General features: G+C 46.5%; 2 protein-coding genes across 14 annotated transcripts in view; one reads left to right on the top strand and one right to left on the bottom strand.

The window, feature by feature from the left end:
• Nucleotides 1-270: 270 nt before the first annotated feature.
• On the bottom strand, nt 271-26,464 carry MAFK (MAF bZIP transcription factor K). 10 transcript variants are annotated; one of them, XM_084818220.1, is made up of 6 exons: nt 26,107-26,464; nt 25,067-25,203; nt 23,744-23,799; nt 9,896-10,090; nt 6,863-6,942; nt 277-4,220 (listed from the first exon to the last, which is right to left on the bottom strand). In XM_084818220.1, exons 5-6 carry the CDS (start codon nt 6,896-6,898, stop codon nt 3,786-3,788), a joined length of 471 nt encoding a protein of 156 aa, XP_084674346.1. In that variant the 5' UTR covers nt 6,899-6,942; nt 9,896-10,090; nt 23,744-23,799; nt 25,067-25,203; nt 26,107-26,464; the 3' UTR covers nt 277-3,785. The 10 variants fall into 10 exon arrangements, with proteins under 10 accessions (XP_084674345.1, XP_084674347.1, XP_084674346.1 ...); XM_084818219.1 differs by lacking the exons at nt 9,896-10,090; nt 23,744-23,799 and having other exon boundaries at nt 271-4,220; nt 26,107-26,398; XM_084818223.1 differs by lacking the exons at nt 9,896-10,090; nt 26,107-26,464 and having other exon boundaries at nt 25,067-25,152.
• LOC146336484 (lysosomal alpha-glucosidase-like) overlaps nt 18,655-26,545 on the top strand; it is a 46,094-nt gene continuing 38,203 nt past the window's right edge. Inside the window, exon 1 of one of the 4 annotated variants that reach the window (XM_084818206.1) lies at nt 18,655-18,763. The gene's annotated coding sequence lies outside the window, so the exon portion shown is untranslated. Of the gene's footprint in view, nt 18,764-25,975 lie in introns of those variants that run through there. The other 3 variants (XR_014785503.1, XM_084818208.1, XM_084818207.1) reach the window with 3 other exon arrangements.

Below are 26,545 nucleotides of genomic sequence, written 5' to 3'. Positions count from 1 at the left end.
TGAAGGGAAAGAGGGAGAGGTCCAACATGGACTCAGACCACCTACTGAGGAGAAGGGCTCTGACAACAGCGGAGAAGTTGGGCTCCCAGCAGTTACCCAACAGGAAGTCTGCAGCAGCTATATCATGGTAAACATACCATGATACAGCCACCAAGGGGTAAAACACACTGTATATACAAACCCTATGGGCGAAACTCTAGCTCCACTGGTCACAAATAGGATTTCAATAGAACTGTAGTTGTCAGGATATCTATCACTTTATTTTTTTTTAAAGATCAGCTATTTGTCTACACCTCTGGTGCACTTTTGACAAATTTGAGGGGGAGGATTCAGTCACAAGGAAGCACCACTGAAAAACAGTATATTCCTTTTCTCATTTTGACTGAACATGTTGCACATCAAACCCAGAGATAAGAGAACTCTGAGTTGTATACTAACAGGACTCATGTGCTGCAGGCTAGTCACTAATCAGATGCAATCATCTGCAGAGCAACCAAGGCCAGACAAATGAGAGAGGGAGCAGAATAATGGGGTGACTAGAGTAGTTCCTTCTGTCAATGATGCATTTCTCCCCTAGATATGGCAGCTTTTACCTAGGAGCTGGAAACACAGGGCTGTGTCTCTCTAGTCTTTCCTTATCTCTACAATGAAACTAAGAGTAACTCCACCTTCTCATTTTCAGGGTTTCAGCTATGAGATGGCCCTGGACTGTGGTGAACCATGTTTCCTGCTTGAGAATGAATTCTGGGGTGGCAGGGAGATATATGAAGTGTTCAGGCATCCTTAAGCCCACACTGGCCATTTTTATTTGTGTTATTAAAGCCCCAACATTGCAAGGAATCCAAACCCTTTCTCTGCTTTAAGAACACAAGAAGCTTGCAGAGGTCCCAGGATTTTCCAAAATACATTTAAAGAGGAAATAGTAATATATAGTCTCTCTCTCCTTCTTCTTCCTCAACTTGTGCTGAGGGAGTCAAAAGCAGCATAAGTAAACACAGCACATTAACTTGCCTTCTAGAGGATCACGAGAGAAATGAGTTAATCCTAAAATGTCATCTCATGACTCAAACATAAGCTACCCAACCAGTAGTCTGGGATGAATTTAAGTCTCTCATAGATGACTGTTGGATTTGGCGTTCCCCCCACCCCCAAGACTGTTACAAGACTGTAGCCATCAGTCTTGTTAACTCTTGTTGAGAGTGTACACGGAGTCTGGCATGGACAGTAGGCAGCTAGAACTACTAGACAGTGTGGGAGAGCATTTCCACAGCAAGAGGTGTGCACATACTACTGATGGTAAAGGATCTATACTATACATGCACCTAACTACCACTGGTGCTAGACCATAAGCATTACTAACTCCACTAAGGCAGCTTCCACTTTCCACCAACGATAACCACACAACTGTGTATCAGACAGACTATTCTTGATTTACTCCTGTAGAAGCAGACATGCACCCAAGGTAGGGACAGGCGAAAACAAGCTATTCTTACTTGTGTTGGACTTGGGAGCATAGACAGAGCTTGAAACTACCATCAGTAAAATCCCAGCTTGCCACAGTAACCAACATTTGGGAACCATTAGCAATGGCATCTTCAGTTCAAACCCAAGCCACATATGGAGTATATTATATGGGGAGCATCGAGACATCTAGTATCCCACCCACAATTTGTAGCGGTGCAGGCCAGTTTTGCAAGTTATCTGGACAAGATAAGCCGCAGAACAGAGCTGCCCCATTATATGTTGCAGGTGGGGCACTGGATGTCTGAATGCTTCTCCATGTAAAACATTTCCCCATGTGTGACTTGGGTTTGAACTGAAGATGCCGTTGCTAACCTTTTCCAAATGCTGGTTACCGTGGCAGATTAGTAGAAGCAATTCAAAGAGAAATTCTAAGGTAGCCTTTTCTCTGACATGCTGACTAGGGGCATGTGTGTGGGTAGTATCTTATGTGGGGAAGCATTTAAACCATTTAATCTTCCACTAGCAATCTAGCCTATCTGCAGGGTTGTTACACGGGGCGTCTGCTTGCTCATTTTGACTCTAAGTCTCAGGGTCCTCCTCTTTAATCTGGGAGCCTCATGGATTATCTCTTGGAAGATACGGTGTGAAAGAACAAAAGTTAAAGACAGCTTGTTTGCCTTACAGGTGCAACCTAAATCAACTTGCACAAGCTCCCTCTTTTTCATTTAAGCTTAAGCCCTTCCTGCTTTCACCTTGCTGGCCTTTTTTTTAAGACCCTCATTTACAAACTAACTCTGGCCATCAGCTTCTCCTCTATTTCCTTAATAAGTCCATAAAACCCTTTCTTCTCTCTCCTCCACAAGAACAATCATCTGCACAATTCCAGTTGGCCCAGGCCAACTAAATACAGGTGGCTGTCCCTTCTGCCCCCTGCATCTTTTGCATGTGTACAAACAGCCATTTCAATCCCTCCCTGCCTCCAACCGCCCCTTTCCCTTTACTGCTGAGCTGATCAGCTCCAATTCTTTCTGCTTTTCAGAACCACAAAACACATTTCCCACCCATCTTTGCTCACATAACACCAGCTGTTAACCCTTTGTGTTCCTTTGCATAAAACATATGCCCTATGGGTTTTTTTTTTAGTATTTTCAGGACCCCGTTTCCTTGTAGATCCTTGCACTGAGTAACTTCAAACCAGCCTACTGAAGAACATTGCTTTCTGATTTCACTGCCCATTTGACTTTGCCATGCATCACCTCTTGGTGTTAAAGAACACCAAAAAGAGCAATGATGACATTGGAAAGATTACAGGTCCAAGGTTCTGTGCTGAACTCACATTTGTTTCTGTGGCTTACTTGCAACTCTCTCTCTTCTCCTGCACTTCTCTGTGTTACAGGCCTTCTAGCATGCCTTCTTAGAAAACACCTCCAGAAAGCACCAAGCCCTACCGTAACAGTTCCACTTCTAGTATTTCTCTCTTTTTCATGACAACCCATCCTCAACCCCCCACACTTCCCATGTTCTTCTTAATCATTCCCCATTTTCTCTTCTCTGCAGCATTGTGGAACCTGGATTAAAAAGCTGTTATGGGAGAGAGTGTATTGTTTGGAAACAATAAGACTAAATAAAAAACAACAACCAATTCACAGGCACATAATGTGGAAGCAGCTAACAGGATATTTTTGCATTGTAGATGCTGTTCCATTTTGCTAGGCCACATGGCAAAAGGGAAACATGGGGAGGAGGGGGTGTTGGAGAATAGTCACATCAACTGGTAAACAAGAGATTCACCTATGAAGGCTTTCCATAATTGGAGAGAAGAGACCCTACCCTATGACATTCTGATGAACTCTCAGCGCAAGCTGCTTTATATCCCTGTGCTGGATATAGAGGTGGCTGTGACAGGACATTATTACCGTTTTTTTTCTGAAAGGAGGAAGATGCTGTTTTTCTTCATTCATTCACCGTGCCAGATGATTCTGACCACCCATTTCTGGGTGGCTCAGTTTCATTCAAAAACAATCCAGAGGATACTCTGGCATCTGCCCTCAGTTTGGGAGCTGCCTAGGACTTAAAGAGGCTACAGGGAGGAGCTGTGCAAGACCCCTTGTGCAACTCATACTGCTAGGTATGGAATTCCAATGTCAGCCACCAGAGGCTCACAGAATTGAACAGCCAGTTTGTGTTTTACTTTTGAAGAGTCCACTTTGTGGTCTTGAAAAAAAATGGACTGCCAATTCTGCAGAAAGGCAGGCTCTGAAATGGCAAACAGGATCCCACCTTCCCTTCCAAAAAGGCTGCGAGTTCTCCCACCACGGACACTAGGACGCTGCCGAAAATGGCACAGAGCCGGATGAGATTTCTGCTGATTTCACAATAGTGATGACGCTGGTGGTGGCCACTTTGGTCGGGGTGATGGGACCCCGAGCGACCGTGCGGGCAAAGGTCTGCAGCGCCTCGTACTTGGAGCGCAGGGCGTCCAGCTCCAGCTTCATGCTGCTGTTTTCCCGAGCAAGCTTCTCCACCTCCTGCTGCAGCTCAACCCGCTGCCTCTCCAGCTCCTCTTTCTGAGTCACACGCTTGATCCGGCAGCTGGCGGCGTAGCCCCGGTTCTTGAGCGTGCGCCGCCGCTGCTTCAAGCGAATGACCTCCTCTTTCGTGAGACCCCTCAAGTGCTGGTTCAGCTCCCGCACAGACATCGACACGAGTTCATCATCGCTAAGCACCGGGGCGTTCTCTCCCGACTCCTCCTTGACCTGCAGGCACCAATGGCACAGAGGTAACTGTTGATGCAAACTGTCCTATAGCCTTGCTACTCTACATCACTGTCGTTCCTACTTTGGTAACTTTGGTAATTTCCAGATGATACTACTTGTAATGTGCTCTACGTGGGGCTGCCCTTGAGGACTGTCTGGAAATTTCAATTAGTTCAAAATACTGCTGCCAACAATGAAGTGTTGGATGAAGACCAGCCAACAGGAATATATTACAAGTGTCCAACAACTGCCCTAGTTTTCTGGGCCCAATTCAAGGTTCTGGTTTTGACATGGTCCATGGTATCTAAGGATATGCCTTCTCCCATATGAAGATTTGCTAGAGCGGTCAGAGGGCATATTGGGATTTACTCGTAGGTATCTGAGGTTATTCGCAGTAGGTTGGCAAGAGTTTCGGACCTCTAACAGCAAGGAGAATTGCAAGAAAAACAAAATTCTCTGTCATGGCTGGCCTTGGGCTAATCACTAATCGCTTAGTAGAATATTAACTGGTTGCCTTTGACCAGGTCTTCGTGCAGCTCTACTGGCCACTCTGAGAGTTTTGTGTTAGAATCCCTGATCCGTAGTTAACTCAGGCATAGAGCTGTACTTGTATACGTAGATCATCCATGGTATAGCTCATGGGTGCGTTAGAAGATTGGCTGAGCCCACAAGCCATCATTTTGCATCTGGCTCTTCCCTCTGAGCCACTGTTTAGTGTAGCATTCACATATACAAAAACCTTACCTAATGCTGTTAAAAGCTACAGCAATCCATTACATTTTTTAAAAGTTACTTTTATTATTTTACAAGTCAACTGTCTAAGTTGTTTTTATTAGCAAAAGTAGCAAACCTGTTGATATTTCAAGTATCTTTTTTGTTGTTCCAATAAAGTTAAGGTTATAAAAATATTTGACAATGTTTGATCAATATCTGACTGGCCAACTGATCAAATCTCTTCTGACCAGTTAAATGCCCACCCCTAGTACAACTGCAAATTTATTTTGGTTTCAGTGGACCGCAAGAAATGCCACAATTTCATGGGCTGAATGCTTGGCCATTTCACTCCCCTCTGTAGCATTAGGGCATAGTACTAGCTGAAGGACAGGAAGCGGTGGAGTGGTTCCTTCCTTTCTCTCCAAAAGCCCCATCAACCTCAGGATGTTGTACAGGAGGGGCTTCACATGTCCCTCTTCCCCAAGGGATGAAAAAGGAAATGGTTCAGATGATGATGACGTGAGGAAATTCATGGCCATATCAGGACATCCAGGAAATCTGTTATGGGACCTGAGCATATGAAATTGTGCAGAATCAAACCGTGAGTCCATGTGGCCTTAACTGGTTGCTTCAATTGCCAGGAGCTCTCTTGGATATCAGGCAGAGGTGTCTTCCAGTCCACTACCTGAAATCCTTTTAACTGGAGCTACCAGGGATTGAACCTGGGACTTGATGCATTCCATGAATGTGCTCAGCCACCACACTTTGAGCCCTTATTTGTGATTTCATTGATTTCATAAAACTTCAGCTTAGCTCAAGTACAGATACAGAATGTTGTCCTAATCTCCAGTTCCAAGTTAGACAGTATTTTTTTTTAAAGACACCAAACTCTCTTCTGAAGGCCTGGTAAAGCTGCATTACCTCTGTGCAGCCAGGTAAGACATCATGGCAATGAATGCTATCAGAAAGAGGGCCTCAGAAGGTGATAATTTAGAAGATCCATCCACCACCAGGAAAACCATTAATACAGAGCATTAAAATGTCGTGCTGGATCAGCCCTAGGTCTGTCTCATACAGCCTTCTATTGAAGCATTAGCCTAGTCACCACAGGTGATCAGGAATTACGTGCAGGTGAGTGAGCAGGCTCCTCACTGACCAGCATGAAAATGCAGTGGTCTGCTGTGGGGTGGGGACACAACACACATAACCCACCCCTCCTCGACCAGCCCATTAGATAAAAGTCAAATTTTAACTAGCCTAGGAAGCTAGTAGCCAGTGTTTCCACACTGGTGGTAGAGAAGGGGGTTTCCCTCCTCCACAGCCACCATGGAAACACAAACTACTTGTTACTTAGCAGGCTTGTAACATTTGTGAGTACATTTATGAGGCTGGTCTAACCCAGCATTTTATTCCCAATAGAATCTAGACATATGCCTCTGGAAGGCATCATTACCAGATGCTCATTACCTCATGAGCAGGTAATGACCATCTCTAGCATCTGGTACACAGGGACAGAGTGTCTCTGCTCATGGAGGTTCCATTTAGCCATTATGGCTTATCCTCCATGAACTTGTCTAATCATTCCATCTATCTGTGATGCTCAGGTTGTGAGTGCTGTTGCTTATGTAGTCAAAACAGTACCACCCAGACACCAGAGGGAGGGTATCAGCAGGCTTGGGGGAACCGCAAGGTTTGGAGAAGAAGACGAACAAAATATTGAGGGGAAAAAACCTAAAGGGCTGGGGGGAAACAGCCTGATGATGACTGATCACGCTCAAAGGTCACAGAATGTTGACTGACTGTGGGGAGGTGGGGGCGGAACAGAAGGTAGTGGCTAGCATCCTGAACAGAAGTATGCCACACTGCAACTTCTTGTTGCAGGTCCCACTTTATCTTTTCTTAAAGTAACCTAAGCTTTACTACCATACCTTTAATGCTTTGTTCGGCTTTGGATTAGTCGTCATAACCTGGGCACAGTCTCCTGGACAGAACTGCTCAGAAATTGCAACTGGAGGGGAAGGGGAAAAAAGAGGAAGAGGAAAAGAAAGAGTCCACAGATTAAAATATTGTGCAGGCTTAGAGAAAGGAAACAGATCCAGAAAAGATAATTCAAAAGAGGATGTTTCCCCCATTCATATGCTGCATTTAGATTCGAGGATCGTCGCCTCTCCTTTCTATGTAATGCCTATTTAAAACAACATCTCAATTATTTTTGAACTCTTTTCAAATCCTTCTAAATGCATGCTCATTTCCAGGAGCACATAATCCAGCCTACCAACCATTCGGTCCTCAAGAGAGCAAGCAGAGATCCATGTACACCCGAGGAGACTGTACATGTGCAAGGATCTGCAGACTAGGGCAATAATCCAACAGTGGTATTAGGAGAGGCATAAATAGCAGTTCTTATCCAGGACCTCATCCTAAAGTCACACGCTGGGAAACATCACAAGATGAGTGCGGGGGCTCTCCCTGGGCTCCATTCTCCCCAATTCAGGCTGAGATAGGGGGGCACTGTAGAGCTGCCAGGCCATGCCTCGCTGAGCTGGGGCAGCCCTAGGCAAAGGTAATGGTCTGTAGCTAGCAACAACAGGGCAGAGTTGCCCTAGTTTCTCAGACTAGGAAGGAAATCTAAGTCAGGAGCCTTATGCGAGTCAGGGAACTACCTGGCTTGCTCTGGCCAACTGGCAGAGAAAGGCTTTGGTGTGGCTAGTCTCCTTGTAGCATTTATCAGAGCTGGGGGTTGTTGTTTGGAGGGTGGGGCAGGTTAATATAATCTGAATCCCTGCCAGACATTCCACAGGTTGCAAGTTCTAGAGCCACTGGGAGCTTAGGTCCCGACTGAGCGCCATCATCAACACAAGCCTATCATGGATCAATGAAGCTCTCCTCTGCCGGGGGACAACCAGTCCTTGGTGAGGGAAGGAAGGCTCAACCTCCTTCAGCATCTGTCCCTCCTCTAACTCTGTCTATGCTCCCTCCCTCCAGGTGCCCCATGGTTCCTTAATGACAACTTCAGCCTCAAAACAAAAAATGAGTGAATAAATAAAATTAGCCTTTTAAAATATAGGAGCTCAAATTATAGAGGCACATGGGTAAGAGGAAGAACTGAAGTAACAAGATCCCCTCTTCTGAAGCAACAAGATGCCCATTTCAGTTCATGTGGCAGTGTATGGAGCCTGGTCAATGATTTCACAGGTCAATGATTTCAATCTTGCCTACACTCTTAAAGGCAGTGGAGAGCATTCTCCATCCCCAATGACCTCAGTCAGTCATCACTGGCCTGCAGGTCTGGGGCACATTTGCCAAGACATGCAATCAGTTCTTCAAACTAATTTTTAAAAAGCAGCACGGGGTGAGTGGGTCTAAGAACTTGCATTCAGATGCTCAGAGATGTCACACCAAACCTTCCCTGGTCAACCCACATTCTCTGTTTGTCTGCTTCACCTAGCAAATTGCATTGTTGTCACTGGACTGCTAAATACAGAATCTGAGAGCTCATGCTGAATCTCGAGAACTAGCAAAACAAGTTGCTAGCACTCATTGAGAGCAGAGAAAATCCTGATCATATGTGCAAAGGAACACACGAAGAAGCCACTTAATACTGCTCAGACCTTTGGTTGACCTAGCCCAGTATCATTTACTGATGGGAAATGGCTCTCCAGTGCTTCAAGATAATGACCGTTCTCAGCCCGGCTACCAGAGTTCATTTTAGGTAGAGATGGCAGGGACTGAATCTGAATTCTTATACTTGCAAAGCATGTGCTCTACCATTGAGCTATGGGCCACTTCTGAAGGCATAGCGCCCAAAGGAAATATGGGTGACTCAGTGGTTGGGCCAGGAAAGGATTGCAGATCAACAAACCAGAACATAAAAGTGAAGCAAAAGCAAGACTGGTTCAACCCATACTCAGTAAGAAGTCAGAGTGGTGATGTGGAAGGAGAGAGGAAGGTCAGCAGCAGTCAGAGTCCAATGTCATTTCTGTCCAAGCTCTCCCATACAAATGCCAAGTTGTCTGGGGAGAGCCCCCCTGTCCAGCCTCCCACTCCCAGACTCCTGCACTGCAACACCCTTGTGCCTACATAGGCCTACAACAACTTCAGACCATGAAGGTAAATTTGTGCTCTTCCTGGGTTCTAAAACATCTTGATAGCAAACGGAATCATCCCCCCACCCCAGCCCTGGTTTAAGAAATGGGATTTCTGAATTCAGAACAGTTTCTGTCTGTCTAGGTTCTATTTGCCCAGAATGTTCCATAAAACCCGACTTTCCTTCCCCAACCTCAAAAGATGAAGCTAGTTGCTTTTTTTGTGTATTTGCCATTTTTAAAAAGCATGCAAATGTTACCTTGGAAATTTGCACACATTTATTCCAGCAGCAGAAATATGGAGATGTGGTTTAAAACACACACACACACCAAACAACCTAACTTTTATTCTACCCTACCACCCCATATAAAGGTCATGCAAAAGCCAAGGGACAATAACCCCAATTCTTTGTTGCTGACCCTGCAGAAGATTTAAACTATCCATCTAGAAAAGTGAACAAACCTCTACATTCTCAACCCCACCTGTAAGCCGCCCACATTTCAAAAGCAGCCATTCCTTTTAAAGGAGGCAGACCGACACCACACAAATGACAAGATGGCAAAACAAGGATGAACAGGTTGCAAGAAGAAAAAAAACACGTGTTTTTCTCACTTGGTAAAGGTTCTCTCACCCTAAGGGCCCTCTGCTCTTCCCAGCAATGTGGAGATGTAACACAACAGCAGTGCCTTTCCCCCCTCCCATCTCTCTGCTGAGGACAGCTGCCCTTCACTCTCACCTTAGGTACACTTAAAACTACACCCCTTCAAATCAGCGCAGGAGACAGTCTGCCTGTCTAGACCTCAGCGCAGAGCCTTCACCTGCATCACACCGCGCGGATGACAGTTGGAGCAGCTGTCAAAGAGCCGCGTACCTACCACTGAAGAAGAGGGCAATGCAGCTGTGACATCACAGCGGCTTCCTTTCCCCTGCCAGCCTGGGCCACAGGAGCCGAGGGTCTGAACACGAAAGGCTGTCGCGCCTAAGCACCGCGGGCTCAGGGAGGCTGCAGTGCCAGACATATGAAACGTTAGGAGCGTCTGGCCGGAGTGGCTCCCTCTCTCCCTGCCATCCTACAGCCCAAGAAGAAGAAAAAAAACTTGTCTCCATCCACGTCTACATCGTGTCACACATTCTAATCATTCATAAAAAAAAAAAGAAAAGATACCCAGCCAAAGCATCCCAAGCATGATTCCCTTCCGATAGTTGCCATGGTGACCTTGGGAAAGTAGCCAACCCTGAGACAGTAACCATGGAAACAAGAGAAGCCCAAAAGCAAATCATAACTTGGGGTCATCTCTGTGCAAAGGCATTGGGAGGACAGAGAGAGTGTCCACAGACTCATTCATTTCAGGGCACTCTTGGGGGAGAAAGGGAAGGGGACAAAGAGGGGTGGGAGCAGGGAGAGAATCTGAATAGAAGGCGTGTGGTGGAGGGGGGCTGGCTCAGCCCAAACTGCTTCTCGCTTGACTTGTGGTGATCAATGCCATTCAGCATCATGTGACATGCACGTAAAATTGAAAGCGAGAAGAGACTGTTGCTGTCACTGCTTTGGAAGTGGAACAACCCCCCCCCCCGCCCCTTGTAGCCACTGCCCATCTTATGGCCCAGCCTCTTCTCCTCAAGCCACTCCTACTGAGCAACACTCCCCATTTGTTGCCGTGCCCCTTCTTTAAAGAAACAGGCACGGCATAATGTAACGTAGCAAAGAAAGTTGCATCTGAGTATGTACAGAGTGCATTCCCCTCATTGCTAAGTAACTGCAGCCTGTCCCAACATGCTTAGAACTAAACATGAGGGCTCCTTTGAGAGCCTGGACCACACCTGTCATTTAAAAAATTAAGTACAGTTCCCAGCATTCCTTGATAGGACCGTGGGGCCATCGCGCATTTTTGTTTAATGTTTAAAGCTTGTACTGATGACAGGAGTACTTCTGTGACACTGATCAAATACATGCTGCTGCTCTGTTCTTGACTGTATCTGCTAATTTCTGTAAGAAGTGGAGCCGACAAAGCGAACAGGGGAAACTTGTTGCAGATGGAGCAGCTCCAGCACTAAGAAAGCCACAGTGTAGCAGGCAAAAGAGGAAGAAAAGCAGAAAATGTACAGCAATGCAGAGGCGTCGGAAGTGCCGGGGCACTGCAAGGGGCTGCTCTATAGATTTTACCTGGGGAAAATGTATTATTATTTCTGTAGCACCACCAATACAACACAGGACTTCACAGTGCTCTAAACTTCATATGTGGAAGGGAGAAATAAATAGCAAAGGGTCTACATAAGCAAATGCAGTCATGTATACCTGGAATCCATTTTATCTTGGGAGCAGGACTAAGGGGGTAAGCCAAAGGTTGTATGGCAAAGGTAGGTTTGAAGGACCAGAAAGACAAGGCCAGTGTGAGACACTTCGCTGCCTGAGGCAAAGGCCCCCTCCCATTCCATTCACAAAAGCCAGCCAGACTGGCAGCAGAATTTACTTCAACACTGGGAATGGGATATGGTTCTGCAACACACCACGGGACAGCAGGCTAGCTTAGAGTGGGGCAGGTCGCATGGCACACATAGCTGTATTATCCCAACAACTCCCCACCACTCCCTGACTCCCAGAAGCTGCCACCCTAGGCGTATGTCTCACTCTGCCTAATGGTAGAGCTGGCCCTGCAAAGAGAGCCAGGTGTCACCCTGCAGATATGCTGGAAGGGAGTTTGGGCAGACAGGGTACAGCAGTTTAAGAAAGCGGGAGAATTTGAGGCAGCCAAGACTAGCAGTGCAGAGCCAGAGGGAGCAAAAGTCACAAGCAAGCCACATAACGGGAAATAAGATAAGGCGGGGCGGGGCTGCTGAGCGCTTTGCTGCCAGCTTAATTAAGTTGGAAAAGAGCCCAACAGTGTTACCTTGGACTTGTGGAGCCCTTCCCAGGCCCTCGCTCACGCCTTTACAGCTCTCCTCTCCTGCCCTCATGTTTGGACTTTGCTGTGCACCTCTGGAGGAAGCTGTCTTCTCACTGCTCTGACAGCTCCTCTGCGGAAGACAGACCATGCAGGCAGCAGAGACATGAAGGCAGGAGCCCTGGGTCGTTCTCCCGGAATCTTTTCAGAGAGAAAGTCAAGGAAGCAGAGTGGAATGTGGCATGAAGGAAACAAGCTACAGTTCCCCTCCCTATCCGTGTGTATGTACACACACACACAGCATGCCTTAAGCCATGCATCTCTTCAGTGCCATAGCTATGCAATGAGTCACCAGCTGTTTACAGAGTGGGAGAAAGCTCACATTCCCACAGAACCAGAAACACTTCCTTCTTCTCTTCTCTGCCTTCCCTCCCTCTCGCCTTCTCCCTCCCCACCCCAATCCCTACAAGGAGAGGGACACACTGGAGTCTGGCTGTACTTGGCAGAGTTCTACCAGAAAGGGGAAGTTAAAAAAACAACAACAAAAAGAGGGAGGGAGCGGAGGCAAGTCTATGGCCACGTCCCACCAGCAGAGACAAAACGGCTTTTGATCCTGGACCAGGAAATCTTCAAAGCACTAACCACCCCACACCCACTGGCTGATGGAAAGGCTGACTGAGCACACTTGGAGAAGGAAGAAAGGCGCAGGATCAGGAATCACCAAATGCTGAGTCGTCTACTCTCCATTCTGCCCATTAGTTACTTTTTTTTTAACTGCTTCTGGTCACCTGCTACCTTTTAAGCCTCATACTTTTGATGCTGCACCACATCTTAACAAATAAATAAAACAAACGAAAGATTATCTGCTCCCCATACTTCTGAGAACAGGGAAGAGTTCCAGAGGCACAGATACACTTTACATGAGGAAGGGAGGGACAAATGACAGGGGATCTACGTAATGAAACGCAATAATTTCCTACCTGGGTTCCAAAACTCAGACCTGTCTCCCCTGACTAGCTACACTGCATCACTCCAAATAGTTCATTCTCCCTCTACATTCAAACGTAATGGGAAATCAAATATATTGGCTTAATAAGCTAGGATATGCATAAGCAGGTGCATGTAGCGTGTTCACTCCTGCTTTGCTCCTCCCTTTGCATAAGCAGGAAAACAAACCAGGATTCAATGCTTATTTATTTGATTTGTACCCCATATTTCTACCAAGAAAAATGGCATTTAAGGCGACCTACAATCAGAAATAAAACTTGATTAAAACAATAATAAAACAAAGGCATTAAAACAATTACACACACAACAATAACGGAATAAAATACTTAACCATTGTTCCTGGTTGGTGTGTAATAGGAAGCTATGTTTAACTGCTGAATCCTACCTTGCTTTGCTGCTTGTGTGAAAGGCGGAGCAAAGCAGCAGGAAAGGGGGTGCATGTGAGTGTGCCCCGCTGAAGAATATCCTGGCTAGCATGACATGCAAACTGGGGTCTCTCTCTCTGCTCCACGGTTCTCCTCAATCTGGCTGTAAAAACCATTTTCCAGCCATTAGTGACCAAAGAGGAAAATTAATAATAAAGTACATAGAAGATGGGTACAACAGCCATTTGTACACCATTATTAATTTTGATAGCACTTCTCTGCATAACCCCCCCCCCCGCCCCCATTCCCTTCTACATTACTTATTATCAGGTTGGCAGCTTAAGCTGAGAGATGGTGACCAATCACAGACCATCCAGTGAGCTTTGTAGTTGAGTGGGAATTGAGAACTGGAGCTTGGCTCTCCCACATCCATACGCAAGACTGCACAGTGCATCATACCAAGTGTAACTACTTCAAGTTATTAACCCCACTCTCGGCTGAAGTATGCTCCTAGTTTTACCGCTGCTGTCAAATGAATCGGTCAACTAAGATGGCCAATGCAAGCCTGCAAACTAGCATCGAGTGGATTTTTGCCTTGCTCTTCAACAGGCTGATCAGAAGTCAACATTTGGAATGTCCCAGAAAAGCGGTATGCTTTTCCCCGCTGCTCCTGGCTGCATATTCACAGATATGTTTGGGGAAACAAAATGGTCACCACAAGTACACAAACACAGAGAAAAGTGTTAAAGTATATACTAGGGGTGGTCAATTTCTTTTTAAATGCTATGTACAAACAGCATTACAGCAATGTTTGATAATTTCAGGGTCGCTGGGCAGGTGGGAAATTGGCCAATCCAGTAACAAACAATTAAATGTGCCGTATTGCTTTAGATGCTCATTCCACCACATGAAAACTGGCACTGCTCTAAGCATGTATAACTCAGTTTGGCCATCCAGATCTTTCTCTCTCTCCCTCTCTTGTAGTGGAAGCCAGTTTTTTTATCAACAAGTCAATCCACATGTGTAGTCTGATTGCAACTCTTGGAGCTATGGATGCCAACTGTTCTCATCTCCACTGTGATTATTGCCTCAGCCAGCTCACTCTGTTTTGCCAAGGCACATTCTGAGAGTAAGAATAAAAAACTGCCTTCACCCTGCCCACCAGTTGCCTACATGGTATTATGCATCTCAGCTTGTGGGATTTCCTAGGTTTAACTATAAAAACTCCCCTCAGTCCACCAAGTTGCACTTAAAAGCTATTCCCAAGGTTAAGCCCACGGTTGCCAACTGACACTTGGAAGGGACCAGATACAGGTCAGGGGGAAAAACTTGGTGGACCCCGAGGCACTGAGCTAGTGCCAAAATCTTTCTGTTGCTGCCAGGATGGGCATAAACATGAGACACGGGGAAGCAGGTGAGAGCACAGCCCCCACAGCTGCCACTGTAACTGCTGTGCCCCCAGCCTGTGGGTAGCAGCTACAGAGGAAACACACACAATACGCTCTGCGGTTCCTTGTGCAGCAACGTAGTGAAATGATCTGCTGGGACCAGAGATCAACAACCTGGCTCTTCAGTGGTTGTGCATGGGTTACGCTGTTCAAGGATGCACACCAAGCAAAGACAACATTGCTAACTTTTACTTAAAAAGCGAACCAACACAGTCTGGTAACTGACTCAGAGGCCAGATGACCAGCCAGGCCAGTTCATTTCTGGACTGCTGGCAACCCACCATACCCCCCAAAATGGTGCCAAAAGTGAGGATATGGAGATAAGGTCTGGCTCAGTTCTCAGTGGCTCCCAGTGACCTCAACAGCACTGGGCTGCAATGTGGGAGACGGTGACACTCACCCCACACACTGGGATCGCAAGGAACTGGTTAAGCACCCACCCAGGGGCTATTATTCTTTTCGTCCCACCTTTCCTCCAGGAAACTCAGGGTAGAATAGATGGTCACTCCCTGGTCCCTTTTATCCTCACAGCAAGCCTGTGAAGTAGATTAAGGGGTGGTGACTAAGGGGCCCAAGGTCCCCCCCACCCCCCAGTCCTTGTAAGCTGTGTGGATGGGTAGGGAAGGCATCCCTGAGTGCATGTCTCTATTTTCTCTCACAGAGGTGAATGGATGCCACTTCCATTTAAAGCAAAAAATCAGGCTGCAATTCTGAACACTCTTACTAGGGACTGAACCCACATGGAACACAGCTGGGGCTTCCTCCTGAGGAAATATGCAGAAGATTGCATTACACTGCACATCACTGACATTTTCAGGAAGCCAAATCCTGGGCCCAGCATCACATTCTCTGCTCCTGTGAAATGTCGGCTATGGCAGCCATCCCCTCCACACCTGAAAACATGTAGCCAATGCCCAATGCAATGCCAAAAACCAAAGAGGTGGCTGAAAAAGAGTTGTAGTCGTTGAAAGGAGGCCTTCAATGCCCTGCCTCTCCCCATGATTTGCAAAATCAGAATACATTATGTACAGCAGGAAAAATGACACAAGTTTGCCCCACTGGAGTAAGTTGACAAATTCAGCTTCTCTTACTGAAGATTTTGGATTGTTTGTGTGAAAAATGGTTAAATGTGTTGCATTGAGTACCATGCAGCAAGTGGCATCACACGCACATGCTGATTTGTCAGGAATGAGGTACTAAATGTCAGACTATCCTAACCAGCGCTTCTTGTTTCCCAATTTCCTTTCTTTTCTCATATTGAATCTCAAGGGGGAAAGCTTGAACCCATCACTACAAATCTATTTCTGTAATTTTTGCAGTCAAAATGCACCTCTGCTTTGACCTGAAATACAGACGTCTACCCTCCCAAACCCCAAATACAGACCAAACATCCCCCAGATATTGCCACCTGGACTAAAACAAATGGCATTCAATGGGTTTTACATCCGAGTAGACATACATTGTACTGTCAGTCATTACGCTCTCTTTACTCATAACAATAGGTAAAGGAGCTACTCCCCAGTATTTTATTTTTTATTTTCCTGTTTTGTATATATTTTGAAAACTTTAACAACCTTTCAACAAAAATGAATACATCAGCCAAAGTCTAATAAATGGAACCACAGCAGCATAAGACTTTTGCAACTCAGTCCCCACAAGGTAAGGTGCATTTCCCAAACATTGCAGGAGATTTGAGTGTAGGGAGGACCTTCCCTTCCATCCTTCACAAATTCTTCTCCTTCTCTCTCACATGTCCACATCAAGCCAGAGCCTTGTCACACTTTGCCCACAACAAAACAAGGATGAACACTGGCAATTTTGAGAATCAAAACCCTGCACATCTGAAAAGCACTGACTTTGCTGTGTGTGGTGGTGGAGCCTGTGTGAGGAATCAGGAAGACAGGTGAGTCAGTGTTTATTGCTCTAAAAGCAAGCAGCAGGGAGAATTCACCCAGCTGGCCAGGTTCCTGTTTGCCTTTTCCCTCGTGATCACAAAAACACCATGGACAGAGATGGGAGCCACCAGACTGAAAGAGCCTTCTGCCAAGACACAGCTTTCTGGGGAAAGCTGGATGGTGATCAGAGAGTCTTCTCTTCCATGGTCTGGTAAGCAGCCAGATGCTGCAGATAGCTTTGGGTTACAAAGAAAGTGTAACCAAAACCAAACTTTTGGTTACATTCAGCAAATGAGGAGGGAGGGGCATCTCTGTGCATTGGACAACAGAGACTGGAAGAGATCCATGGAAGGGACTGGAGACAGTCAGTGGATAGGTATAATGGCATCATAATGCAACTGAACATATGAAGTTGCCATTGGTCCATCTGCCCTTGTACTTTGACTGGCAGTGGCTCCTCAGGGATTTCAGCAGAAGAATTTCCCATCACTTGTTACCTGAAATAATTGAACTGGAGATGCTGGGAATTAAACCTGGGGCTTTCTGCATGCAAAGCATGTGCTCTAATTCTGAGTTAAGGCACCTCCAAACCTATAGAAAGGCACCGCCCACATTTGCCCATTTGCACAGGCATCTCCAGATTGAAGCCTGGGTCCTCCTGCACCCAAAGCAAGAGCCACCCTCCATGATGTTAACCACTGCTAAGGCTCTAGGGAACCCCTAGGGCTCCTCAGAAGTTTATCAGGCACTCCTCTCTGAGCAAAGCAATAACGGTGGGCTAATTGCCTGGACAGACACCATGTCCATCATTACCAACTTCTCTTACAACGTGCAGCTACATGGGAGCCCCAGGTGTGTTCTAAAGGTGCATCCTCAGCTCATCCATGTCAACTGAGTGTTGACTCACAGGGTGACCTGTGTGCCTACACAGTCCACTGAACAGATGCTGTTATTGGGCAAGGCCCCTGCTGCTCTCTGTCCTTCTAGCTCTTTATCTTTAAACCAGACCTGGACTGGAAAGCCCTTCAAATGCAGGACTGTCCTCTGACAGCCTGTCAAATAGTAGGATACATGGCCACCCTAGTCTGATTCCTTGAGGGTCCCCATTAGAAAAGTCAGAGGACATACTCCATGGCCTCTCACTGGTGCCATAATGCATGGCTCCAATCCAGAGAACTACCCCTTTAAATCCCTTACAGCCATACTTCAGGGTCAGATGTGCTAGCCTGGCTCGGGCACCTAAGGGCTGGGTTGAGCTTTGGGCCTTTGGGGACCCACAGCTGTCTTCCCTGGGAGTCTCCAGTTCAGTTCCCTTCAAGCTCAACAGCGAACACCCTGCAAGCTCACAGCTTAGCCAGGACAAGAGAGTTCAGATGGCACAAGGCAAGAGCTATCACTACCACTCATCTCACAAACGTGAAACCCAATACACAAGCCTTCCCCAACATGGTGCCATCCAGATGCACTGGGCTACAAGTCCCAGCATTCCCCAGCCAGCCAGGTTGGCGAAGGCTTCAATACACCAAGAGCCATTTGTAGATCCTACAAATATCATCAGAATGAGATTCTGCCTCATGCTATGTAATTAATATGCTGTTTCCCTGTCCTTAATCTGCTATAGCCTACAAAAGGCAGGGGGAGGAGGGGGCAACTGGTGTTTCTTCCAGGACCCTCCCCCCTAAAACCCTTGAGACAGCCTAGGCTGCCCAACTGTGAACAAAGCAACTGATGGAGGACAGTCACTGGAACTGTTGGTCTTGTGAAATACCACTGCTTTTGTGACCTTTTCTAAGTTAATTATTTTAAGCAGCTAGCCCATTTTACAAAGCCCAGTCTGGCTGGGCACATTTGTTTTCCTGATTTAATCTTTTCCAAATGCTTCCATCTGTGGCAAAGTTCAGATTTTTTTTAAAAAAACCTTCCCCACTTTCTCATTGAGCTTCTCCGTAGATACAAAACAGGGTTAATTATTCCCCGCCTGCAGCCCTGCTGACGCTGTGTGCTCCCATTGGGTAAAACAGGTGCCCCTCACATTTAGGAAGTGACTGCAAGAGGGAGGGTTTCTCCGCATTACATACATGGAAAGAAGAAAACACAGCAAGCAGGCCAGGAAGCTGGGGTTTCCACCGGTGCAGAAGCAGTAAGGTAAATGAATTAAATACTAAACCACAGCGGGCTGACTGGGCTAGTGGTCTGAGCAGGGCTGCAGAGTCAAACCATGAGGGCCTCAGAATCCCACAAAAAAGATGCTCAACTTTCCACCCGGAGAGGCGGGAATACTCTATTTTCGTCTTCTCTGCCGTCTCCCAAGCCCCATATTAAATGATAAGCTAGCAAGGAGATCGGCCAAAAAAAAAGCCATAAAAAACCAGAAGTCCTCTGATTTCTGCTGCCTATCTTTAGCATAAGAGTTTTTGCTTTCTTTGTTAATTTCAGATTCTCAAAGGCCTCTTTTCCTAACCATGTCATCAAATACGCTCCCACTCCCCCCACCCAGTTCCCTTACTTTGATTTGAGAGGAACAATGTTGGAAAACAGGAAGGAGAAAGAAATCAAGACTGATCTCGTGTTCAGAAGCATCTCAGTTCTGCAAACTGGGGAGTTCCTCTACCTCGTGGTGTCTTAGTTTACCATTTATAGAATGCTTATTGTGGGTGTTTAGTGCTTCTCACATTACTTTGGTTGTCAATGGAGGATGGCTCAATCAATGGCTACCTGTCATGGTGGCTACTTGGAGCTTCCATGTTCAGAGGCAACATGCCCCTGCATGCTACTTGCTGGGGAGCAACCACAAGAAGGAGAGGTTGCTTTTGCGCCTTGATTGTGAGCCTCCGAGGTGCCCCCTGATCACAGGCACTGTAGGAAGCAGGGTGCTGGACTAGATGAGCCTTCTGGTCTGATCCAGCAGGACTCTGCTTTTAGTTAGTAACGGTTTACATTTTAAACAGGGGTAGGCAACCTGGTGCCCTCCAGATGGTTTGGGCTTCTACTCCCCATAAACCCCAGAGAGCATGGCTAATGGTCAGGGATTCTAGGAGTTGTAGTCCAAAACATCGGGGGGGCACCATGTTGTCCACCCTTGCTTTACAACAAGCACCTTTAGAAGGCTAGTATGTTTATCCCCATATTGTAGACAAGAGGCTGAAGTTGAAAGTCTACCAGCTTGTCCAAGGCCATCTAGTGAGTACCTAAAAACCCTTTCATCAATCCCCACAATAGACTGTGGCCTCCAACCAAGAGAATACTTCCAATTTGAGGTTCATTTTCCAATTGACTCCCACCTTCCTAAGCACACAGCCACATTTTTACCCATAGCAGGGACAAGGCCTACTGGATCCTTAATTACGCAGTGGTTTCCAATGCTGAGTCCTCAGATGTTATTGGACTATAACCACCATCATTCCCAGCCAGTACAGTCAATGGTCAAGGACAATGGGAGTTTAGATCAGTGGTTCCCTGTGTTGAGTCCTCCAATGCAGTCCAACACTGGGGGACCCAATGCTGGGAAACACTGATCTAAATGTAAGATTCTGGGATTTATTGCAGGTTCTCCCCTCCCAAGTTTTCTACGCTCTACTAAACTTTTAAAAAGAGATGCTTTCGCTTGGTAGCTCATCACTGCTGGAATAGCACAACCTTTTCTCTCATGCTCAAGACTCCCATCACTCTTGCCTTCTGGTCAGGGGGCACTAAAATGCACACTGTCATCAATTTGTCAAAATACACAAAGTCACATTGCAATTTACAATAGGATTTCTCGCAATCCCAGGATCTGGTGGCTATGCTGGCTCTCCTATTTTGTTCTTGTGTTTAAGTGCATGATTTTTTTAAAAACAATTAAAATCCCTTAAAATTAGGAATATTTTAACCTGGCAGAGCTCCTGTGGCCACAACAGGCAGAGTTTCAAGGTCAAACCTTTTTCAAGCAGACCTCATCTGCTGAATTTTGCCTGTTTTTTCAGGGCACTGAAGCTTTGGTAACTCACTCACAAACGAGGGTTAAAGGCATTTAACAAAGAGGCACCAACATGCAAACCAGGGCTGGGAAACTTGTGGCCCTCCAGATGTTTTGGCCTACAACATACATCATCCCTTACCATTGACTATGCTGGCTAGGTCTGATGGACGCTGTAAGCCAAAGCTGCCCAGCCCTGATGTGACCAGAACATGTTACTGCAGCATTTCCCAAACTTCTAATATTTCAAGCACAATTGCAGGCATCATCCTTGCAGCTGAAGAATGGCCCAGTTAATACTGCCTTTCAACATCCTACCCTCCCCTTTGCCTAATCTGTCAGGGATGGGACTTTCTGCCTGGGAATTTCCAGTGTCTGTCAATTGTAGCAGGGGTAGCACCATCCCCATACATCCTTCCTTCCCTCTCTCAGGATTGGCAGCGGGCCAAGTGGGGACAGCAGAGGAAAATCAATGTGCGCATCAATCCCACATCTCTGGGCATAGATTGGTACATAGTGGCTTTATTTTTCCAAGCACACTTTCAGCCCTTTGTGCACTAGTTTGGGAAACACCAAGTTAGAGGTCAGATATCCAGCCTAAAGGATAACAAACCAAACTCTTAGCAACAACACTTATTCTAGGGCATGAAAATGAATCGTTGCTACAAGGATTTAATACATTTCTAAAACACACCTAGCCCTCATGGAGCTTTACATCTCTTATGATTAGGGACACAGCACTTAACTTTTATTCTGTTGAGCAACCACACTGATGGGGAGAGGAAGATATATGTTATACTATTCAGTTTGAAAGATCTGATGCATGCAATTTGTCCTTCTTCTGCACAGAAATGTGGTCTTAGAAGATAAAGATGGTGATTGACAACAAATTTAACTACAGAAAAATTAGGCTTTTCACCTGGCTGTGCAATAGTTCCAAAAATGTAAAGTTAAAATGTTAGTCAATGCAGTATCATTGCACAGATAATGGGATTTTTTTAAAAAAAATCTGATTTAATGTATTTTGTGATGGCAGCTACAGCCCACAATCCAGAGAACCATGAAAAACTCCACATGTCCAACGGGGTTTAGGGATTCCCAAACTGCAGCTCCTAGTGGCAATGGGGCTAACCAATGTTTAAACTTGGAGACTTTCAAAAGCCTGAGATGTTGCCTGGGGGTCTGCTATTCCAGGAAAAAACTAGTCCTGCTAGGTTTCTGTAAGTCCCTTGGGTACACTTAAAACAGCTCTCTGGGTTGTTGCCTTAGTCATGATCACCCATGACAAATACTGGCTAGTTTTATAGCTAGTCCCCAGCTCAGCAACTGATTTGTAATAGGGATCATAATCTGAACTGAGCAAAGGCTGAAACACCTTTGCACATTGGCTCTGCACACTGACTCCTTCCTACATGAGCAAGGTGCAGGCAAAGGACTCTTTAACCCTTTCCTCTCCAGTGAGAAGAGCAACAGAGGCTTTGGCAGAGTTCACCCCTTCCGCACTTCACCTGCTTGCTATATCTTGGGGCAGGCACAGGAGGGAGCAGAGAAGGTCCCGAAAGGGAGAACTCTGGCAGAGCATTTGCACATGCTGGAGAGCTTAAAGAGTCCTTTGCCTGTGCCTTGGCTTAAGCAAAAGCAGCAGAGGTACCTACAAGTAGCATTCAGATCATGAGCCATACCAGGAGCCAGACTGGGTTCCTAGGCCACTAGATATTTAGTATAACCAGTAAGTGCAATATAAATGGGACACATACACTGTACTGATATTAACTGTATGGTTTCGAAATAAAAGGCCCTATGAGATCTTTGGATGTCTCATGGGTGACCAAGTGAAAGCAGATGATTAAGGAATGCTCTCTAGTTCAGGATTTCAACACTAAGCCATGAAGGTATCACCAATTACCAAAGTTGTTCACAGATGGCAGAGATTAAAGGATCTGGGGAAGGGTAAACTCCCTCTAGTTTTGCAATGAACTCCAGAGCTGCAGTGCCCAGTTCAAGCGACTGCCCTTCACAGATACCTGTTGCATGTCTCCCACAAATGACTGAAGTCTGCTATGCCTGCTGCTAGGATGCATGGAGATTTAATTGTGCTGAATGGATTTTTTGAAGTCAGCCAGCTGGGATACATGGAAGTGGGCATGCATGTTACTATCACACATAAGAAGAGCACAGTGACTCAGAGACATTTCATATCTAGAATACCTAAAATGAATTGCTCTGCTGACTCATTCAGCATGGCACAGTATACACATGTGGTGCGTACAATTCCTCGAACCCAAAGCCAAACTTTCCCAACCACTAACAGTGTCCTCAACTACACCTCATTCTAATACTACAGTGCAATTATGCACTTACCAATGAAAACACATTCCAGCTCTAAGTTCAGAATAGGTTGGCACAGGTTGTGCATGTCAGAGCATGTGCACATATATACATCAATATCTGCCTTCAACCTATAAGGCAGGCCAGCATGATTATTCCCTGGGTCACTGATAGTAGCGGCTTGCCTAAGGCCACTAATTCAGTAATGAATTCATTGCAGGGTTGAGGTGGGATTTGAAACCAGGGCCTTCCTTGCTCCTAACCATATTAAACCTTTCACACACTTGAATTTATCCAGGGGAGGTGTGTGCGTGCATGTCTGTAAGAGAAAAAGGGAATTCTAATCGCAGGCAGAAAAATGTGTTTCTGCTTGCAGAATTACTACTCTGTGTATAAATATATAACAGCAGCAGCATATGTTCTTCAATGAAGAGTCCTGTGGCACTAGCAGGCTTATTGTAGCTTAAGCTTTCAGCCCAATTCATCTTACTATTCTAGGTAGTATGATTAAGAAGCAAATGCACATGGGTATCTGTTGCATTTCATGACCTTTTGGCTCCCACTATTTGCAAAAGTTCGTTCTGCCTATACCTGTGGATGTGTATAATATGCCAATGAAGAGCAGATACTTCATGCACCAATATATTAGCTTTTAAGATGCCACCAGACTCTTCCTTAGCATCATTGGATGTAGCACATAACAGTATAGCAAAATCAAAATGGCAGATCCCTGCCCTGAGGAGCTTACACACACACACACACACACACACACACACACTCTCTCTCTCTCTCTTAATGACTGCACATTACACATATAATCAGGCACCCAACTGGCTGCTCACCTGCAAAAACCTAAGGATCACCTCCAAGTGGCCAACACAGGAACACTTTTGTAAACCTGAGAGAGAATAGAGTTTTCCCTTCATTTCCTTTCATACTCTTTATAAGCCGCACAAATCTGCAGAAAGGCAACTAGTAAAATAACTGATGACTTTTGTGGCTTTACCTCCCAGATCAGAGCACATATAAAACTACATGCAAGTTGTCTATGTAACTCTATAATGTTGTAGTACTAATTTTGTTTACTTATGTATTAACTATATTTATGTAGCCACACTATAACAAAAGTTCTCTGGGCGCATCACAAAATGAAGCCGCATTTTATACAGTATAACATTGTATATGAATACAGCGTGGCGTAGTGGGTAGAAGTATTAGACTAGGATCTGGGTTCAGCTCTCCAATTCAGCCATGAAGTTCAACTGGGTAACCTCGGGCCAGTCATTTTCTCTCAGCCTAACCTACCTCATAGGATTATTGTGAGGATAAAATGGGGCCCTAAAGATAGGAAGTGCTGAGCTTCTTGGAGGAAGTCTGGGATACATGTGAAACAAAGAGATAAACTTAAATAAACTGATAATTTTAACAAAACATCTATATAAAGATATCAATGCATACAGATATTTTGTAAAGAAATTACATCAGGATGCCAGTTTGAGAGGGGATAATATTCTGCATGCACAGACCTGAACAGTAAGGCAAGGATATATATATATACACATACACACAAACACACACACACACACAACCTCCACCCCTTCTCCCCAAGGAAGCGTGATCCACAGGTGGCCTTAAAACACAAAAGCTATTGCACTCTTGTCCTATTGTGGATTTCCCACAGGCAACTGGTTGACCACAATGTGAACAAAACGCTGGACTAGATGGACCCTTGGTCTGTTCCAGCATGGCTCTTATATTCTTAAGGCTGAAAATGAGGGAAGAGTCCTGTAATCCTCCCCCTTTCTGCCTCCCCCCTGTAAATGTATTTATTTACTTTCAACATCTGTATGCCATTCCATAACAAAGTTCAATGGGCAGTTTATAAGAAAGCAAATATAAAAACAATTTAAATACAAAAGATAAAGCCATAACATTAATAACATAAATGCAATGGCAAAACAAAACTCACAGAGCCCCAAAATTAAAGACACAGTTTTAATAACTAAAAGGCCCAGACTATGTGAATTATTTAAAACACCTGGGTAAACAGAAAAGTCTTCACCAAGCACTAAAAAGTCCACAGGGATGGAGCCAGGCAGCACAAGCTCTAAGGTTTTGAGGGCCTGTGGGCAAGACACCATCAATCCCCCCCCCAATGTGCCTACCTTCTCACTGTCACCAGCTGCTATTGCTCCCAGTCCTCTTCCTCATCATTGCTCCCACTTGCTTGCTTGACAGGCAGAGCCCACTGAGCAAGCCGGCAGGGGCATCTGCTGCTGCTCCTTCTCACCACCACCGCTGTCTGGGGCAATATGAGAGGGAGGTGAACAAGCAGGTTGCAAGAGTAAAGAGGAGGAGCAACTCCAGGGAACTGCTGTCAGTAGCTCTCTACTAAGGTGTGGGCCCTCACAGGCACCCTGCCATGCCACCCTTGAAGGTGCCAGGCAAACCTCTCTGTGAACACTCTTCCACAACTAGGGTGCCACTACCAAAAAGGCTCTCTGCCTGGCAGTTACCCACTCCACTCCATTCAGCAGAGGCACTCAGAATACTGCTTCTGGGGAAGCTCTTAAGATTACATACACATGGGAGAAGGCAGGCTTCCAAGCAACCTGCTCCCAAATGGTTGAGGGCTTTGAAGGTCAAAACCAGCCCTTTAAATTGGGTTCCAACCAATTTAAACCAGAAACAAACTGGTAGGCAACACAGCTTTAAAGGGAAGAAAAAAAAAAAAGCACAGGTGTAACATGGCCAAACCACCCAGGTCCAGTATGCAACCCATGGGCTCTACTTCGGACCAACTGCAGCCCATTCGCTAAGGCGGGAGCGGGCAGCCCGGTCCCTGCCACCCCAAGATGCTTTGGGGCCACAGCTCCCACAAGCCCGAGCCAGCATGGCCAATGGTCAGGAATTCTGGGAATGATCACCCAAAACATCTAAAGGACACCGGGCCGCCCTGATTCTACCGCCGCCACGTGCCGGGCGGGAGCGTGACTCAGCAAACTCATCCCTTCCCTCCTCCCTCCTCCTTTCTCTCTCAGCCCCGCCCCATTAGGCTCCTCCCTTCTTCCCCTCCCTGCGCATGCGCGAGCGCGCGGCCAGCCCGGGCCCAATCCTGACCTCCCTCGCCTCGGCGGTCTAGCCGAATTCTCCCTTCTCCTCACAGGCGGTCGAGGCGCTGCCGCCGCACGTGCCGCTTCCTTACCTGGGTGAAGCCGGGGGGGGGGGCGGAGAGCGCGCGTGCCCGCCCCCCCTCAAAAAAAAAAATCAAAACAAGCGAGGCGTGAGGCGTGTCTGCGAAGAGACGAGGCGCGCGTGAGGCGAAGCTGGCGGCGGCGGGCCGGGCCCCAACGGTCAAGCGAACGTTCAGGGGTGCGCGCGCGCGCGTGCGCGCTCCCTCCCTCCTCCGCAGCCTCGTTTTCGCCTCCGCCCCGGCGCGCGTGCCGCGAGTGAGTGAAAGTCGAGTTCTCCTCCCCGCGCGCGCCGCCGCCGCCGCCTCCTCCTCTCGTGGGGGGGGGGCGCCAGCCACAAGCGCGCGGCAAACCCCTCCTCCTCCTCGCGACTCCGAGTCGGCCAACCAATCGGGGCTCAGGGCTCACCACCGCGGACGTCAGACAAGGAGAGGGGAAAAGACCCGCCCCCCG

The sequence above is a fragment of the Heloderma suspectum genome, chromosome 12 (assembly GCF_057233095.1).
Source record: "Heloderma suspectum isolate Gila_16-S chromosome 12, 16-S_ref, whole genome shotgun sequence".
Classification (NCBI taxonomy): Eukaryota; Metazoa; Chordata; class Lepidosauria; order Squamata; family Helodermatidae; genus Heloderma; species Heloderma suspectum.
The sequence above is the reverse complement of the archived record's forward strand: the minus strand, read 5'-3'. Positions and strand labels throughout refer to the sequence as shown.